The sequence below is a fragment of the Mustelus asterias genome, chromosome 5 (assembly GCF_964213995.1).
Source record: "Mustelus asterias chromosome 5, sMusAst1.hap1.1, whole genome shotgun sequence".
In the NCBI taxonomy this organism is placed as follows: domain Eukaryota; kingdom Metazoa; phylum Chordata; class Chondrichthyes; order Carcharhiniformes; family Triakidae; genus Mustelus; species Mustelus asterias.
Genome location: NC_135805.1, coordinates 31,590,483 through 31,610,939, shown reverse-complemented (window position 1 = coordinate 31,610,939; position 20,457 = coordinate 31,590,483). Strand labels below are relative to the sequence as shown.

The window sequence follows — 20,457 nt, the reverse complement described above, 5'->3', positions numbered from 1 at the left end:
TCTGCGGCAAAGAGTTCCACTGATTCATCACTCTCTGGCTGAAGGAATTCCTCCTCATCTCTGTTTTAAAGGATCGTCTCTTTAGCCTGAGGTTCTGCCCTCTGCTTCTAGTTTTTCTGCTAGTGGAAACATCCTCTCCACGTCCACTCTATCCAGGCCTCGCAGTATCCTGTAAGCTTCAATAAGATCCCCCCGCATCCTTCTAAACTCCAACTAGTACAGACCCAGAGTCCTCAACCGTTCCTCATACGACAAGCTCTTCATTCCAGTGATCATTCTTGTGAACCTCCTCTGGACTCTTTCCAAGACCAGCACATCCTTCCTTAGATATGGGGCCCAAAACTGCTCACAATACTCCAAATGGGGTCTGACCAGAGCCTTATACAGCCTCAGAAGTACATTCCTGCTCTTGTATTCTAGCCCTCTCGACATGAATGCTAACATTGCATTTGCCTTCCTAACTGCTGACTGAACCTGCACGTTAACCTTAAGAGAATCTTGAACAATAACTTCCAAGTCCCTTTGTGTTTCTGATTTCCTAAGCATTTTCCCATTTAGAAAATAGTCTGTGCCTCCATTCCTCCTTCCAAAGTGCATAATCTCACACTTTTCCACATTGTATTTCATCTGCCACTTCTTTGCCCACTCTCCTAACCTGTCCAAGTCCTTCTGCAGTCCCCCTGCTTCCTCAATACTATCTGTCCTTCTACATATCTTTGTATCATCTGCAAACTTAGCAACAGTGCCTTCAGTTCCTTCCTCCAAATCGTTAATGTACACTATGAAAGGTTGTGGTCCCAGCACCGACTCCTGAGGCACACCACTAGTCACCAGCTGCCATCCTGAAAAAGACCCCATTCCCACTCTCCCATATCCCCACTCTCTGCCTTCTGCCAGTCAGCAAATCCTCTATCCATGCCAGGATCTTACCCTTAACACCATGGGCACTCCTATGTGGCACCTTGTCAAAGGCCTTCTGGAAATCTAAATAAATCACGCCTACTGGTTCTCCTTTATCTAACTTCCTTGTTATTTCCTCAAAGAACTCTAACAGATTTGTCAGACATGACCTCTTGACAAAGCCATGCTGACTCAGTCCTACTTTATCATGCACTTCCAAGTACTCTGCGATCTCATCTTTAATAATGGACTCTAAGATCTTGCCAATGACTGAAGTCAGGCTAACCGGACTATAATTTCACATTTGCTGCCTCCCTCCCTTCTTAAACAGCGGTGTTACATTCGCTACTTTCCAGTCCTCTGGTACCCTCCCTGCCTCCAATGTTTGCTGAAAGATCACCACCAATGCCTCCACAATTTCCTCAGCTATCTCTTTTAGAACCCTGGGGTGTAGTCCATCCGATCCAGATGATTTATCCACCCTCAGACCTTTCAGTTTCCCCAGAACCTTCTTCCTTAGTGATGGTCACTACACTCACCTGTGCCCCCTGATTCTCCTGGAGCTCTGGCATCCCACTGGTGTCTTCCACCGTGAAGACTGATGCAAAGTAACTATTCAGTTCCATTGCTTTGTTTCCTATTATTACTTCTCCAACCTCATTTTTCAGTTGTCCAATGTCTATTTTTGCCTCTCTCTTACTTTTTGTATGTAGAAAAAAACTCTTCCTATCTTCTTTTATATTACTAGCCAGCTTACATTCATATTTCATCTTCTCCCCCCTTATCGCTTTTTTTAGTTGTCCTCTGCTTGCTTTTAAAGGCTTCCCAATCCTCTGGCTTCCCACTCATCCTCGCCACTTTGTATGCTTTTTCTTTTGCTTTTATGTTGTCCTTGACTTCCCTCGTCAGCCATGGATGTCTCATCCTCCCCTTAGCATGTTTCCTTCTCCTTGGGATGAATTTCTGTTGTACCTCCCAAATAAATCTCAAAAACTCCTGCCATTGCTGCTCCACTGTCTTCCCTGCTCGGCTCCCTTTCCAATCGACCCTGGCCAGCTCCTCCCTCATGTCTTTGTAGTTACCTTTATTTAATTGTAATACCGTTACATCTGATTCCAGCTCCTCCCTCTCAAACTGCAGGGTAAATTCTATCATATTGTGGTCACTGCTCCCTAAAGGTTCCTTCACCTTAAGTTCCCTAATCAAGTCTGCCTCATTACACATCACCTGCTGAGTTTTTCCAGCATTCTGTTTTTATTTATGCTGTTACTTTGACTCAGTTAAAGAAACCCCCGCAAAGCTCTCTCCAGCTGTCATGGGGTTACCGGCCCACCCATGCTCACACCTTCTTGGCACGGATGAAGATATGGAAATTTCACCCACATTGTTCATGGAGGGAGTGCAGCACTCATTCACCAGAATGTTACCAAGCCTCCAAAGGTTAATTTATGAAGAGAGATTACATAATCTAGACCCGTATCCCCCGAAATGGACAATTGTGGTTCTAGGATGTTGAAAGGAATTGATGAGGTAGATAAAGAGAAACCTTACCACCATTGGCACAGTGATTAGCACTGCTGTCTCACAGCACCAGGGACCCGGGTTCGAATCCCAGCTTGGGAACTGTCTGCATGTTCTCCCCGTGTCTGTCTGGATTTCCTCCGGGTGTTCAAGTTTCCTCCCACAGTCCGAAAGGTGTGCTGGTTAGGTACATTGGCCATGCTAAATTCTCCCTCAGTGTACCTGAATAGGCACCGGAGTATGGCGACCAGGGGATTTTCACAGTAACTTTATTGCAGTGTTAATGTAAACCTACTTGTGACACTAATAAATAAACTTTAAACTGTCTAAGACAAGGGAACACGAGCATATCAGAGGCAAACAAAGAACCCGTTTGCATTGTTTGTGAAGCCTTCTTCATGACAGGAACAGGCCCTTTGGCCCTCCAAGCCTGCACCGACCATGCTGCCCGATTGAACTAAAACCCCTTACCCTTCCTGGGACCATATCCCTCTATTTCCATCCTATTCATGTATTTGTCCAGACACCCTTTAAAAGTCACTATCGTATCTGCTTCCACTACCTCCCCCGGCAGCGAGTTCCAGGCCCCCACCACCCTCTGTGTAAAAAACTTGCCTCGTACATCTCCTTTAAGCCTTGCCCCTCGCACCTTAAACCTATGCCCCTCATAATTGACTCTTCCACCCTGGGAAAAAGCTTGCAGGAAAGAAGTTAGAGAACAATTCTTCGCCCAAAAGGTGGTAGAAGTGTGAAAATCTTTCCCACAAAGAGCAGCAGATGCTAACTAAACTGCAAATGTTAACCCCGAGTTGGGTAGATTTTAGATTTAGATTTTTGTTAGCCATCGATATTAGGAAGGTGAAGCCAAAACAGGTAACTGCAGCTGGGCTACGGATCTAATCGGATGACGGAGCTGTTAGAGGGGTTGAATGGACTTGAGTTTCTCTTAGATAAAGGCAAAATACTGTGGATGCTGCAATCTGAGACAAAAACAGAAAATGCTGGAAAATCTCAGCAGGTCTGACAGCATCTGTTGAGAGAGAATAGAGCCAACACTTCGAGTCTGGATGACCCTTCATCAGAACCCTCTGGTCAGCTCTGATGAAGGGTCATCCAGACTCAAAACGTTAGGTCGATTCTCTCTCCAGAGATGCTGTCAGACCTGCTGAGATTTTCCAGCATTTTCTGCTTTTGTTTGGGTTGTTTTTAAATCTGTTTTGACAAACGGGATCTGAGCCTCTGCCTAACCGTACCACTGCTTTCACTAACTAGAGTGATATTTGAAACAGAGAGGAACTCAGTGGGGGCTTATTCAGTTACATAGCAGAAGGTGACAGCTGCCATTGGATAAGCAGGTATTGGCTGATGCCAGGGTGTTGGATAAGATTACAAACAGTGACAGCAATGCTCCAGTGGCTTCGACACTCGGCCAAGACCTGAGATTACAATATTGCCTTCAGCAACCTCCTGAGTGCTTTCTATTGTATGACATACAATGCGGTTCTGTTCATAAAAGCAAATCACTGCGGATGCTGGAATCTGAAACCAAAAGAGAAAACGCTGGAAAATCTCAGCAGGTCTGGCAGCATCTGTGAGGAGAGAAAAGAGCTGACGTTTCGAGTCCAGACGACCCTTTGTCAAAGCTAAAAGGCACAGAAAGTGGGAGATATTTATACTGCAGGGGGAGGGAATGAAAGATGAGTCACAGCCACAGAAACCAGGGGAAAAGGCTGCTAATGGCAGCCCATAGAGAATAAAGGGTGTGAATGGCCAAACGGCAGAGAAGCTAAAATGAAGATGTGGAGGTGGGGGGTGGGGGGTGAGGGGGGAAATGGATGGGACAGAGGTCAAATTTAGAAAAGGGAAAGCAAAGGGGGAGAAAAGATAAGGGGCGGGGGATAAAGTAGGGGGAAAGAGTGGGGGGGGGGGGAAAGAAAAATAAAGTAAGACAATAAAGAAATAACAGGTCGAGAAGAGTAACTCGAAACGTCAGCTCTTTTCTCTCCTTACAGATGCTGCCAGACCTGCTGAGATTTTCCAGCATTTTCTCTCTTGTGGCTCTGTTCATAGTGTTCTTTTTTCAGTTAAACCATTGAGTCTTCATGTTACCCAGAACACAGAGGGTGGGATTCTACAGCCCCTCCTGCTGGGGAGGGGATCCTCCATTCCTGCTGAAGTCAACGGAGTTTGGAATGGCTCACTACATGGAGCCATAAAATTCCATAGAATCCCGACAGTGCAGAAGGAGGCCATTCGGTCCATCAAATCTACACCGACCACAATCCCACCAGGCCCTATTCCCGTAACCCCACATATGTACCCTGCTAATCCCCCTGATACTAGGGGCAATTTAGCATGGCCAATCCACCTAACTTGCACATCTTTGGAGTGTGGGAGGAAACCGGAGCACCCGGAGGAAACCCACGCAAACATGGGGGAAAAGTGCAAACTCCACACAGACAGTGACTCGAGGGCGGAATTGAACCCAGGCCCTCGGCACTGTGAGGCTGTGCTGCAACGTGCCACCCATTCCTCCAAGTGTTTTATTTTACACCTTTACACCTTGAGCTAGATCGGAGTGTGCTAATGAACAGGAAAAGTCAACTTCACAGAGAAATTTTTAAAGTTTAAAGTTTTTTTTTAAAAGTTTATTTATTAGTGTCACAAGTAGGCTTACATTAACACTGCAATAAAGTTACTATGAAAATCCCCTAGTCACCACACTCCGGCACCTGTTCGGGTACACGGAGGGATAATTTAGCATGGCCAATGCACCTAACCAGCATGTCTTTTGGACTGTGGGAGGAAACCGGAGCACTCGGAGGAGATGGGGAGAACATGCAAACTCCACACAGACAGTCACCCAAGGCTGGAATCGAACCCAGGTCCCCGGCGCTGTGAGGCAGCGGTGCTAACCACTGTGCCACTGTGCTGCCATACCATTTTCATACCATTTCACCAATTAATAAAGTATCTTTGTAGTACAGAGTCCGGACATTATGGCCAGAACTCTACCACCTCGCCCGCCACGAAATCGGAGTGGGCGAGGGTCCGACAAAGGAAATCTCCGTTGGCCTCGGGCGGGAATTTCCGGTCTCACGCACACGAGGCCATAAAATCCCGCCCTATCTCTTTTACAATGGAGAGAAAAGCTTTTCTTCATACAAACATAGGAATTAGGAGCAGGAGTAGAGGGTAGCATCCTTGGAATTTCAAAGAATGGGGGGGATCTTATAGAAACATATAAAATTATGAAGGGAATAGATAAGATAGAAGCAGAGAGGTTGTTTTCACTGGCAGGTGCATAGCCTCAAAATAAGTGGAAGCAGATTTAGGACTGAGTTGAGGAGGAACTTCTTTACCCAAAGGGTTGTGAATCTGTGGAATTCCCTGCCTAGTGAAGCAGTTGAGACTACCTCACTGAATGTTTTTAAGGCAAGGATAGATAGATTTTTGAACAGTAAAGGAATTAAGGGTTATGGTGAGCGGGTGGGCAAGTGGAGCTGAGTCCACAAAAGATCAGCCATGATCTTATTGAATGGCAGAGCAGGCTCGAGGGACCAGATGGCCTACTCCTGCTCCTAGTTCTTATGTTCTTACCCAACCAGGATACCCCAGTAATGACCAGGAGAGGTGGAGGACTGTCTTTCAGTCTCACTTAGCAAAAGAGATACAATTAGACCATGAGAGGTAGGAGCAGAGGTAGACCATTCGGCCCATCGAGTCTGCACCTATTCTTATGCTTCTAATTATTTGAGTCATATTTGGTGAACAGGTGCAAGACAGAGGAATCTGTCCATTGGAAACAAACGGATTACTTACCCCTCTCAGTATCTGTAATTGTCACCCGTTTATAGTGTTAATCTGCAGGGGTCTTGCAGGCAGATGAGGCCTTTGGCCTGAAGCAGGCGCCTCGACGTCATGACAATTAGGGTCCTATTACATCAATGCCAATCAAACCAGGGCTGAGTGCAGAGGTTACTGGGTCTTTTCAAGAAGGGCAGAAGCAATTTGGCAACTGGTCTGAAGACAGAATCTGAAGACCCTTCTGCAAATCTAAATCTGTCCTGAGTAGTATCACAAGAGGCAGGATTACATGTCCAGATCCTGAGATAGAATCAGAGAATCCCCACAGCGCAGAAGGTGGCCATTCAGCCCATCGAGTCTGCACCGACCACAATCCCACCCAGGCCCTATCTCCATAACCCCACGCATTTACCCTAGCTAGCCCTGACACTAAATGGCAATTTAGCATGGCCAACCCACCTAACCCCCATATGGTTCTATGGTTCTATGGTTTTGTGCGGGTTAGGTTGATTGACCACGCTAAGTTGCCCCTTAATGCCTCCCAAGATGTGTAGGTTAGGGGTATGAGTGGGGTAAATACGTGGGGTTATGGGGACAGGGCCTGGGTAAGATGCTGTGACAAGCTCGATGGGCTGAATGAGCCTCGAATGTAAATAAAACTGATTGGGTTGCTTTTGAGGAGATGGTGGCCAATTAGATTTTGGCTGGACCTCCTGCCCTGATTCCATTGTACCTGCTGTTGTTACAGCTGTTTTCGGGTGTGTTTATTGAAGATCCGCTGTTTGTCAGAGACCTGGGCCTTTCCTTTATCGAAGGCTCAGAAGAGGCTGAAAATAGACCAGGAGCAGAAAAACAAACCTTTATGCTGCAAACATTCTCCAGGCTTCTGGAGATCGTTACCCTGCGCCATCGATTGATCGAGGCAGCGGCTGAAACTGCCCTGTTAGCTCGGTAAGTGCATTTTACTCTTTATTCTTTCATGGGATGTGGGCGTCACTAGCAAAGTTTAAAGTTTATTTATTAGTGTCACAAGTAGGCTTACATTAACACTGCAGTGAAGTTACTATGAAAATCCTCTCGCAAGGCTACTCAATCCCTAATGTACTTGAACTGAGAGGCAGTTAAGAGTCACATGTAGGCCATACCAGGTAAGAACAGCAGATTTCCTTCCCTACAAGGCATTAGTGAACTAGATTGATTTTTACAACAATTGTCAATGGTTTCATGGTCATAATTGGATTTTTAATTCCAACTTGTTTTTAAATGAATTCAAATTTCACCATCTGACGTGGTGGGATTCGAACCCAGGTGCACAGAACATTACCCTGGGTCTCTGGATTGCTAGTCCTGTGACAATACCACTACCCCACTGCCTCCCACCTCATTGGGATATAGCACTCTTTATTTTCAGTGGGTCTTCCAATTTTCTGTCCTTCCGTGAGTGTTACCTGTCCATGAAATTGAAGTTTGGTGCTTTCAGGTTTGTCCCAGTGCTACCCTCAATGTAGTTAATGTGAAATTGACAGGAACAATGTGGGACTAGTCCACTTGTCACACCCGCACAGTTATACCTGTCCTGGTAGCCCCACAGAACCTATTTCTTCATACCTTGATTCTATTTATTCTTCCCTATCTATTCTGGGAATGGAGGGATACAAAAGAATGGTCTAGTTTGGACCAGGGAGCGGCGCGGGCTTGGAGGGCCGAAGGGCCTGTTCCTGTGCTGTATTGTTCTTTGTTCTTTGTTCCCAAGTGAGTCTCTTCCCACCTCTGACAGTCCAGAGCTGAGGGGGCAGACAGGAAAGTAAAGTTAATGGTGATTTTATTGAATGGTGGGGCAGGCTCAAAGTGCTGAATGACCTATTCCAGCTCCCAAGCCCTGTGTTCCTACGTTCCACCGAGAGTGGTGATTCTTCTGATGCCCTACATCATTTCAATAATTTCCAGTTTCTTGACCCTAATTGCCTCCTCTTCACCGTGGACACCCAATCCCTCTACACCTCCATCCCCCACCGTGAGGGTCTGAGAGCTCTCTGCCTCTTCTTTGAGCAAAGGCCCAAACAATCGCCATCCACCATCGCCCTCCTCTGCCTGGCTGAACTTGGTCCCTGATTGAACAATTTCTCCTTTCTCACTTCCTCCAAATAAAAGTTGTCATGGATACCAATATGGATTCCAGTTACCCCTGTCATTTTGTGTGTTATGTGGAACATTCCTTGTTCTGGTCCTACTCAGGCCCAGACCCACAGCACCTCTCTGTTACATCGATAACTATTGGTGCTGTTTCATATTCTCATCTGCACCTGGAAAAATCAATCAGTCTTGCTTCCAATTTCCATTCCTTCTCTCACTTTCACACAGTCGATCTCCAACACTACCCTTCCCTTCCTTGTCTCCATTTATGGTGATAGATTGTCCACAAATATTCATTGCAAGCCTACCGACCTCCTCAGTTACTTCAGCTGCAGCTCCTCACAACCTGCTTCCTGTGAGGCCTCCATTTTCTCCTCCCTGTTTCTCCATCTGTTCTGATGAGGTTGCCTTCCACAAAGCTGCTTCTGACATGTATTTTTCCTAAACCGAGCATTCTCCCAACTGTGGTGACAGGGCCCTCACCATATCTGACTCACTTCCTGCACATAGAATCCATAGAATCCCTACAGTGCAGAAGGAGACCATTCGGCCCATCGAGTCTGCATTGACCACAATCCCACCCAAGCCCTACTCCTGTAATTCCACATATTTACCTTACTAATCCCTCTGACACTAAGGGCAATTTAGCACGGCCAATCAATCCGACCCGCACATCTTTAGACTGTGGGAGGAAACTGGAGCACCTGATGCATTTTGGTAGAACGAACGTAGGGGGAAACTATACGATAAATGGCAGAACCGTAAAGGATGTAGATACGCAGAGGGACCTGGGTGTGCAAGTCCACAGATCCTTGAAGGTGATGTCACAGGTGGAGAAGATAGTGAATAAGGCATATGGCATGCTTGCCTTTATAGGACGGGGCACAGAGTATAAAAGTTGGGGTCTGATGTTGCAGTTGTATAGAACGTTGGTTTGGCCGCATTTGGAATACTGCGCCCAGTTCTGGTCGCCACACTACCGGAAGGACGTGGAGGCTTTAGAGAGAGTGCAGAGGAGGTTTACCAGGATGTTGCCTGGTATGGAAGGGCTTAGTTATGAGGAGAGATTGGGTAAACTGGGGTTGTTCTCACTGGAAAGACGGAGGATGAGGGGTGACCTAATAGAGGTGTATAAAATTATGAAAAGCATAGATAGGGTGAACGGTGGGAAGCTTTTTCCCAGGTCGGTGGTGAAGTTCACGAGGGGGTCATAGGTTCAAGGTGAGGGGGGGGAGGTTTAACACGGATATCAGAAGGACGTATTTTACTCAGAGGGTGGTGGGGGCCTGGAATGCGCTGCCGGGCAAGGTGGTGGAGGCGGACACACTGGGAATGTTTAAGACTTATCTAGACAGCCACATGAACGGAGTGGGAATGGAGGGATACAAAAGAATGGTCTAGTGCGGGCTTGGAGGGCCGAAGGGCCTGTTCCTGTGCTGTATTGTTCTTTGTTCTTTGTAGGAAACCCATGCAGACACGGGGAGAAAGTGCAGACTCCACACAGACAATGATCCAAGGCCGGAATTGAACCTGGGTCCCTGGTGCTGTGAGGCTGCAGTGCTAACCACTGTGCCACCGTGCCTCCCGTACAGACACCTCTTCCTCTCTCTGCCGGAACCAGGGGAGGGTTCCCCTTGTCCTCACTTTTCACCCTCCCAGTTTCTATATTCAAAAGATCATCCTCCGCCATTTCCAGTATGCTGCCACCAGCACCACACGCCTCCCCTCCCCTGTCAGCACTCTGAATGGACCATTCGCTCTGTGACATCCTGGTCAACTCCTCTATCACCCCCAATACCTCCTGCCCTTCCCAAGCATTCACAGGAGGTGTAACTCCTGCCCCTTTCTCTCCCCTCTATTCACTGACCTAGACCCCAGATCCTCCTTTCAGGTGAAGCAGCGATTCACTTGTAATTCCTTAAATTGAATCTACCAAATGCAGACCAGGCGACCTCATTGTGAAATGTAAGCACATTCCTGACCTTCTGGTCACTTCCATTTCATCCACCACCTCGATGTCATGTCCATCTTTGACCTGTTGTAATGTTCCAGTGGAGCCCAGTGCAAACTGGAGGACCAGCATCTCATCTTCCGATTAGGTACGTTACAGCCTTCTGGACTCAACATGAGTTCAACATCTTCAGACCATGAACTCTGACCTCCATTTGAATTTTTTTTCCTAAACTGCCTGTCTGTACCTTTTTTTGCTTTGAGACAGCACTGCTATTCTCCCATTATCACCCATCATGGACCTATACTTTGTTTCTTTACTATAATCATTACCATTCCAGGGGCGTCAGGGATCCGCGTTCAATTCTGGCATGACTGCCTGTGTTGTGTTTGCACATTCTCCCTGTGTCTGCGTGGGTTTCCTCAAGGTGCTCCGGTTTCCTCCTACAGTCCAAAGATGGATTAGCCACTGTAAATGGTGGATTAGCCATGGTAAATGTGCAGGGTTACAGGAATGGGGCAGGTCCTGGATAAGATGCTCTTTCGGAGAGTTGGTACAGGCTCGATGGGTCAAATGACCTCTTGCTGTGCTGTGGGGAGTCTATGATTCTATGATCCCTTTGCCTTCTGGTCCATGACATCTTTGGTATCTAAATGCCCCACTCTCTAATCTTTGTCTGACCCTCCCCTCTTTTTAAACAGCATAAAACCCATCAATTATCCACCTCTCTTCAATTCCAGTGAAGAATCATACGGACTCAAAACGTTAACTTTGTTTCTCTTCACAGATGCTGCCAGAACTGCTGAGATTTTCCAGTTTAAAATCATCGTAGAATCCCTACAGTGCAGAAGGAGGCCATTCAGCCCATTAAGCCTATACCGGCTCTCCCATTCAGGCCCTTTCCCCGTAACCCCATATTTACCCTAATCCCCCGACACTAAGGGGCAATTTAGCATGGCCAGTCAACCTAACCTTCGGAGTGTGGGAGGAAACCGGAGCACCCGGAGGAAACCCACGCAGACACGGGGAGAATGTACAAACTCCATACAGACAGTGACCCAAGGCAGGAAATGAACCCGGGTCCCTGGTGCTGTGTGGCAATCGTGGCCAATCATGCTTTGTTACAGAGTGCGTGTTTGCACACTTGTCCTCATGTTGCTCAGCCAAGGTTGTTTAAAGATGAATATAAATTAACATACAACAGAATTAAAACTAATGGAAGAGCTACATCTTTATCCTTATTATGTACCAACTTTGAGTAGCGATTGCCAACAGATCATGTTCTGTCTCACTTGCTTTTTTTGCCTCGTATTTAGAATATCTGATATTTGAACCTGTGCTTTTGTTGACAGAGGCAGGGAGAGTTTTGAGCTTGGTGGTTGAAGCTGTGAGGATTTATTTTGAGTTGTGTGTGCTGCAATTAGGACCTGGCACCTGCAGAGGGAGACATGTTCCACATGCTGTCACCTTCAGTAGTGAAGGAGCCACTTCCACGTTATTAGTATCAAGATCAAAGCTTCTAATATCAATACTAAGATACTGTCATGGCTGATGAGCACTGTGGCGATTTGTGCTGATTGTCTCTTTAGGGCAACACAGCAGAAGAGGGTCACCTGACCCCGGGGGGGTGTGGGGGGGGGGGGGTCAATTGGGACTATGGATGGGACTTTCCAGCCGCACTCACTCCAAGACTGGAAATCCCCGCCCGAGGTGAATGGACCTTTGCATGGTCCTGTCCTGCCCGCTACGATTCCCGTGGCGGGCGGGACTGGAAAATTCCGCCCTGAGAGTGGATAATCACCCCAGGGGGTGGAGTCTTCTCTTAGACAAGGGACTGGGGGCAGCCATGTGGGTTACTGGCCTCTGTACAGTTTTTCTTATTACTAAATACCTTTTGTGTTTCTGATTAAGTCTGCAAACGTGCATCACTGCAAGCACGAGGATAGCCTTGTCCTTTTCATATCTATCTGAGTATAAAATGTGTTGCAGTAGAGTTTAAGTCACACGCGATAATAAGTGCATATTACACAAAGCAGGACACAGCGAGGTTTAGATGCCTGTGCAGTTGGATGGTGAACAGACAAACTGTTGAGTCTCCCCCATGAATAGTGGGTAAGGGACTGGAGGCAGTTGGCATTCTTGGAACTTTAGCCCAGCAAGGAATCAATAACATAAGAGAGGAAACGTTACCGAACTGTTTCGGTTTATGTTAGTTTCATATTTTCTGCACTTCACTTTAAAAAACTGCTTGTATCTAATCTTTACATCAATTATCCTGCTATAATAAAAGCAAAATACTGCAGGTGCTGGAAATCTGAAATAAAAACAGAAAATGCTGGAAAAACTCAGCAGGTCCGGCAGCGTCTGTGGAGAGAGAAACTGAGTTATTGGGCGGAACTTTACGAGATTTTTTCTAACTGTCCAGCTAGCGTGAAAACGGGAGAGTTCCTCTTCTGTTTTTTGGGCGAGTTTTCACGCCCAATCATATGCACTCAGTCTTTGAAAACATGGGCTAGACTGTTCCTAGCCGCTAGGGGGAGTGGGCGGGGTCTAATTCTCCAGACAGCTCCGATCAAAGCCACAAACTGCGCAGGAAAAAAACAGCTCTGCTGACAAACCCCCACCCCCACCCCGGACCAGATACAGCCTTACCCTCACCCCCATGGACATTGGAGACCTCCGCCAATATTACTGACCCCCTTATGCCCCCACCCGCCCCCTGGACCCCCTTGCACAAGGCCCCTTCGTCACCCCCCCGATGACTGACTGATATAACCCTCTCATGGGTTCTCCGGAGCCCACATGTGGCAACAAGGCCCTTAGTGACCAAACGCGTGGTGATCAGGGCCTCCCTTCTCTGCCCTTGCATGCCTGATCCTTGCTGCCGCCAGCCCTCCAGCAGCTGGGTGGTGTGGCTCATCACTGTCCTCCTCCTCTTCCTCCTCCTTCTGGGCAGCTTCCTCCCCAGCGACGCCCGGCTGATCGGCCTCCGCATCCTCCTCCTCTAAAAAGTCTCCTCACCATTGCGCCAGGTTGTGTAGGACACAGCACACCACCACAATGCGGGACAATATCAGGGGACTATTTTGGAGGGGCCCGCCAGAGCGGTCCAGGCACCAACACACATGCCCCCCACACAGAGCCCCAGCAACACACACTCCCCATTCCCCCCACAGACCCCCAGTAATATACACCCCCGTATCCCCCCACACAGACCCTCAGCAACACACATTCCCCTAACCCCCCAGAGTCCGTCAGCAACACACACTGCCTGTACCCTCCACACAGACCCCCAGCAACACACACTCCCCATACCCCCCACACAGACCCCCAGCAATACTTACTCCCCATACCCCCCACAGATCCCAGAATAGCAACACAACCCCCCCCATTGTCCCCCACACTCAAAAACACACACCCAGAACCCATGCAGTAGTGGCCCCAGTCACTGCTGCTTGACATCTCCTGAGGCTGCAGCACTGCCACTTCAGAGAGTTTCCAGCCCATCCCCCACCTGCAACAGTGTTTGCTGCTGCCAGCACGAGGACCCAGAGTCAGCGCTAAGACCCGAGGTCAGTGCTCTGAGCCAGGTCCGTGCTGAGAGTCTGAAGTCAGACCCCTTTGAACAACAGCAACCCTCCACTCCCCCCACACACACTCGCTGCCCCCCAACCCGAAACGCAAACATGGCCGCCACGAAACAGCCCCCTCTGAGCAGCATGGAGCAGTTTGAAAGCAGAGACTTACCTCCTCGCTCACTCTCTCTGCTCAAGCACCTGAATGTGACTTTTATACGAGGTGTTTTCCTGACCAATCCAGCTGCAGCGAATGAGGTGGTTAAGGGAGGTGAGCTGGGACGATTGGGAGTGAAACTCACTGATTACATTGTGATGAATGCAAAAAAAAATTGCAAATTGACATTTCGCCCGTTTTGGGCAGCTCCCAATCGTGCTGAATTTGTTTTTGGTAAAACGGGAATGGGAGTGAAAACGAGCACCATTCCCGCTGATCGCATCACACCTGATTTTATGACATTTTCCCACCGCAAAACGGGTGCAATGAGGTCATAAAATTCCACCCAATATTTTGAGCCCATATGATTCTTCTTCAGAGCCGAAGAGAGGTAGAAATGTGATGGCCGGAACTTTACCGCCCTGTCTGCCACGGAAATTGGAGCAGGCGAGGGGTGGACAATGGGAAGGTCCGCTAACCTCGGACGGGATTTTACGGTTATGGAACGAGCAAGGCCGTAAAATCGCACCCGATGGGTTTTGTATTGTGGAGGGTGGAGCAAAATAGAAGGTCAGGGTTCGGTTGGAGCTCAGGAGAGGTTAAATGACAAAGGTGTCGTGGACACAAGACAAAGGGAGTGGTAATGATCGTGTTAAAGCCAGTGTTAATAGTGGCATGTAGGTCAGAGAGCAGAATGTGTAAATAACAGAACAGGGGTCAGTGCTTTCTGAGAACAAGCTCCAGACTGACCTGGGGGTGGGAGTGGGGATGTGGGGGGGGCTGTGGAATAGATAAAAATTAAAATGGAGTTCACGGTCTGAAGTTGTTGAACTCAGTGTTAAGTCCAGAGGCTGTAAAGTGCTGAAGATTTAGTGCTACACCTGCAGTTTGAGTTGGGCTTCATTGCAGCAGGCCAAGGACGGACATGTGAGCCTGAGAGCAAGGTGGTGAGTTGAAATGGCAAGTGACAGGAAGGCCAGGGTCGTGCTGGTGGACTGAGTGAAGGTGTTGTGCAAAGTGGTTACCCAGTCCCCAAGAAAACACTGGACCAAATTGAAAGAAGTGAAAGGTCGGTCGGCCTGGAAAGAGTGTCTGGGGCCTTGGGCAGTGTGGAGGGAGGAGGTAAAGTGTTACATTCCTTTCGATTGTATGGGAAGGTGCCGTGGGAAGGGGAGGCAGGGGGCGACTAGATGTATTTGAAGTAGCTTTGGGAGTTAGTGGGCTTGTAATGAACACTAGTAGACAGATTCCGCTATCACAGTTCAAATACAGGATTGTTAGTTCGGCCTTAATGTTTAAAACTTGCCATATACAGTTTGTTGCAGCTTCCTTTCTGTCTCTCTGCTTTTGAAAGTTTCTCAGCATATTAGAACACGTTACCCTCTTTTACTGTCTTATTCACAGATTATACAAGTCTGCAGCAGTGCAAATGGGTTTCGATGAATCCCACCTCTACCTGCGGCCTGTACAGTTTGAATTTGCGGCCTACAAGGAGAAAGCTGGTCAGCCTCCTCCAGTATTCATCACCACGCTGCTGGAAGACAACAGTCATGTTGACAGGTATCACATTTAAAGTTGGGCTCACTCTCGAACAGACAAAGAATCCTCACTCGTTCCTCTGTCTCATTTATATCTGTTGTAAAGGTATTTCATTTTTTTCCAGTTGTCATCGAGTTTTACAGCACAAAGAGGCCCTTCAGCCCGTCGTGTCTGTGGCAGTCATCAAGCACCTATCTATCCTAATCCCATGTTCCAGCACTTGGTCTGTAGCCTTGCATGCTATGACGTTTCAAGTGCTTATCTAAATGCTTATTAAATGTGAGGGTTCCCACCTCTACCAGCGTTTCAGGAAGTGAGTTCCAGATTCCCGTCACCCTCTGGGTGAAAAGGTTTTCCCCTCGAATCCCCTCTAAATCTCCTGCCCCTGGTTATTGACCCCCTTACGAAGGGGAAATGTTCCTTTTGATCTGCCTCATCTGTGTCCCTCATAATCTTGAACACCTCCATCAGGTCCTCCCTCAGCCTTCTCTGCTCTAAGGAAAAGAACCCCAGCCTAGCCAGCCTCTCTTCATAGCTGGAATGCTCCAGCCCAGGCAACATCCTGGTGAATCTCCTCTGCACCCTTTCCAATGCAATCACATCCTTAATATCGTGTGTCAACCAGAATTGTACACAGCACTCTAGCTGTGGCCTACTGAGTGTTTTATAGAGCTCCACTAATGAGTGTTTTATACAGCTCCATCATAACCTCCCTGTTCTTATATTCTATGCCTCGGTTAATAAAGGCAAATTTCCCATAGGGCTTCTTAACCATCTTATCTACCCGTCCTACTGCCTTCAGGGATCTATGGCCATGCACCCCAAGGTCCCTCTGGTCCTCTGAGCTTCCGAGCATCCTACTGTTCATTGTGTCTTCCCTTGCTAAATTCACAAATATATTCTGGATATGTTCATTCCTCTTGTTTCTTCAACTCTCTCTGCTCCATTCTGCAGTCAATGAGGGACATGTTGGTGGTCTGATCCCGGGCCTGCTCCTTCCTAATTGCCCTCCAGGAGGACGGCACGGTGGCACAGTGGTTAGCACTGCTGCCTCACAGCGCCAGGGACCTGGATTTGATTCCCGGCTTGGGTCACTGTCTGTGTGGAGTTTGCACATTCTCTCCTTGTCTGCGTGGGTTTCCTCCAGGTGCTCCGGTTTCCTCCCACAGTCTGAAAGACGTGCTGGTTAGGTGCATTGGCCATGTTAAATTCTCCCTCAGTGTATCCGAACAGGCGTCAGAGTGTGGCGACTAGGGGATTTTCACAGTAACTTCATTTCTATATGAATGTAAGGCTACTTGTGACACTAATAAATAAACTTTGAGATGCACAGGAATGACTTAGACTGAACCTTCTCCCTGATTTCTATTTTTGTGGGGATGCCATGGGTAAACCATATCTGCTGAACCCAGCTGAGATCAAGAACGTAATGTATCAGCAAGAGCCAGGAGCTCGCATTCTACTGCTCAAAGGTCCCAGGCCACAGGCATTTTGGGTTCAGCAACAGAGTTTGTATTACTTCTCTTATTCTCTCTGGGGATATGGGCATCGCAGGCTAGCCCAGCATTTACTGCCCATCCCTAATTGCTCTTGAGAAGGTGGTGGTGAGCTGCCTTCTTGAAACGTTGTTAGGGAGGGAGATCTAGGATTTTGACCCAACGACAATGAAGGAACGGCGATTTATTTCCAAGTCAGGGTGGTGTGCGGATTGGAGGGGAACCTCCAGGTGCTGTCCGTGTCCTTCCAGGTGGTAGAGGTCATGCAGTCTAAGGAGTCTTGCTGAATTGCTGCACTGCATCTTGTAGACGATACACACTGCTGCCACTCTGCGGAGAAGCACGACACTAAAAATGCAGTGCAGATGAATAAAATGGTTAAAAAAGATGCAGATCCTTTAACAGTTCCACTGTTTATGGAGTGTCATTTAAAGCCATCCCATTCCAATGCTTTGATCACAAAGCACAGTCCCAGTCGATGCCACAGATGGAAAATTACACCAGACTTAATCTTACTGCTTTCCACTAAATCAAGCTCCAGGGTCATTTTTAGTGGCTATAAAATGCCAGCCAGAAAATTATGCTTGGTTTCATGCATTATTTTATAAATGTGGCCAGCAATCATTTCTGGGCGTATATGTTTAGGATTTCATAACTGAATAACTTGGCTTCAAAAATAAATCATTGGAGTAGATTGTAATTCTGAGCGATGGCAAAATGAAACTGGAGAGAGTGGGTCGATGTTGATGGAAAAGATCAAAGTTAATGGAAAAGGGTCAACGGGAAGGGTAATTGGCCACCTGCTACAGGTCCGGCCTGTCCGCTCTTGTCAATTTTCCACCGCCTCCAAAGGTGAAGTTCTAGCGCATTCTTTCTCAGCAGTTTGGGTTAGCATCAGTTTTATTGTGATCTGGCTCTCACAAGGCTCCCATTTATTTGTTCCCACCCCCTGTTTTTTCCCGCTCCTAGGGCAGGATTCTTTAGATGGCGCAGTTCCCGCCCTGCCTCCCGATGAGTCAGTGGGGAAGGCATCCCCCTCCCCTCCCCTCCCCTCCCCCCAGTCTTCGAGCCCCTCTCCAACGGGCATTAATTGGCTGGGGACGGAGCTTCCCTCCCTCAGGTGGGAGTCAAGCCCACCTCAGAGTGCTACCGGCCATTGCCAACAGTGCCTTCGGCAGTTGTGGCCAAGACCGGGACTGCAAGCAGTCTTCAAATCTTAAGTCAGGACCAGGTAATTCACAGTGGGGAGTGGGTGTCTTAATGGAAAGGCCAGGGTCAGATGGGGCACTCAGAGGATGCAAACCATGGTGGGAAGGAGCCTAATGTGGAAAGGGGGCCCTTGAAGGAGATCCCCCACTTCTCACCCAAGACTCGAGCAGGGTTTTTGTCTAGTGTCTCTTCACACCTATACTATTTGTTACCCTTTGGGGAATTATGGGGAAGTGATGGAAGGATTCCCGAGTTGATTATCAGCCTTTTGAACCGCCTTATAAATATTCCTTTTGGGGTCAACAAGCCCTGGTATTGAATTTAAACTGGAGCTTCTGCTCCACTGTGCTACAAGGTCTCCTTAGAGCAGGGTGATCTGCCATGTTGCCCCCCCCCACCCCAAACTCTTCCCACCTGCTTCAAAATTGAGATTGGATGGACAACGTCTCTTAAGCGGTCAATTTTTCTTATCAGAATGTAGTAGATAACTTTTTTGAAATCCATTTGCCGATTGCATATCCATTGGACAAATTTACTAATCTTTCAGAATTTCTCGGTTTACAGATACGTCCCCTCGAGTTTACCATTAGCGATCAAGGAAGTTGATGAAAACCAGATAGGAAAGTTCAGTTTTCGTACCAAGGAAGCAGTTCTTCAGGTGAGACATTTGCTTGTTGGAGAATGTCAGCTGAGTAAAGAGTAAGCCTCCATGTTTAACCAATTGATTGAAAGAAAGGTAGGAGGCCGGGTCCAGTTTCAGGATTCATTTATTTGAAGTGACCTGTTCCACCACAGTATAAATAAACATCTGAAAATCAGTCAGGTCCTCAGTCTAGTTTACACTCACTGGAGATTTCAGGAAAATAGCACTCATGGTTTCTTCAAGCTATTTATATGTATTTCTCTGGATCAGCACTATGCGGGGCTGTTTAATGAAAACATCGGTGCATAAGTTGCTGAGAGCGAATTTTCCAGTTGTTCCCTGTTTGATTCCCCTTTCACATCACAAAAAGTAATTCTGAACAGAATTCTACAATGCTGAAGGGGGATAGAGAATTCCAAAGGTTCACAACCCCTTCCATGAAGAAAATTCTCCTCATCTCTGCCCTAAATGGCTGACCCCTTGTTCTGAGACTTTGACCCCACCCTCTCGATCCCTCAGCCAAGGGAATGTTTTCTCAGCACCCACCCTGTCAAACTTGTGAGAATTTTATGTTTTAATCTGCTCACCCCCTCAAACAGCTGAATGCCTAGCCTCCTGCAAGTCAGTAGGAAATCATAGAACCATGGGGAGGTGATGGCCTAGTGGTATTATCGCTAGACTAGTAATCCAGAAACTCAGCTAATGTTCTGGAGACCCGGGTTCGAATCCCACCACAGCACATGGTAGAACTTGAATTCAATAAACAAAATCTGGAATTAAGAATCTACTGATGACCATAACACCATTGTCAATTGTCAGAAAAACCCATCTGGTTCACTAATGTCCTTTAGGGAAGGAAATCTGCCATCCTTACCTGGCCTGGCCTGCACGTAACTCCAGAGCCACAGCAATGTGGTTGACTCTCAACTGCCCTCCAAAGGTGACTAGAGATGGGCAATGAACACTGGCCAGTCAGCGACGCCCATGTCCCATGAATGAATAAAAAAAACATAGAATCCTACAGTGCAGAAGGAGGCCATTCAGCCCATCGAGTCGACACCGACCACAATCCCACCCAAGCCCTATCCCCATAACCCCATGCATTTACCCTAGCTAGTCCCCCTGACACTAAGGGGCCATTTAGCCAGGGTCAGGGACAATGAGGTCAGTCCAATTGTGTAGAATGTTGTTTTTGACTGTCCGGGGACACCTGTCAACCGCCAACTCCAGTGGTAGCCATTTTTGTACTTTGCAAGATGGTTTCAGCATTGAAGAGGATAAGGAGCACACAGAGCCTGAATTTTACACTCCTCCCCTTCCTCGATGGGTTTTGAGGTGGGGGTGGGAGGTGTGAAATTGTATGAATGCCTGCCCTAACCTGGATGTGATTCTATGGTGGAGCGGGCACATAAGGGCCTTTTCCTGCCCCCAGCCTCAGTTTTCAGGCTGGTGGGAGCTGGATAGCTGAGGATGGATAATAGAAAAAAATATGACTGGCGTCAATCTTGGGCAGGAAGTGGCAGGGG

The 20,457-nt window shown here is 47.7% G+C and overlaps 1 protein-coding gene across 1 annotated transcript in view; it reads left to right on the top strand.

Moving 5' to 3' along the window:
• ccdc162 (coiled-coil domain containing 162) overlaps window positions 1–20,457 on the top strand; it is a 224,150-nt gene that overhangs the window by 78,085 nt on the left and 125,608 nt on the right. Inside the window, exons 23-25 of the mRNA XM_078213536.1 lie at window positions 6,977–7,179; window positions 15,449–15,604; window positions 18,853–18,946. Of these exons, the coding sequence (XP_078069662.1) occupies window positions 6,977–7,179; window positions 15,449–15,604; window positions 18,853–18,946 (453 nt within the window). The remainder of the gene's footprint in view (window positions 1–6,976; window positions 7,180–15,448; window positions 15,605–18,852; window positions 18,947–20,457) is intronic.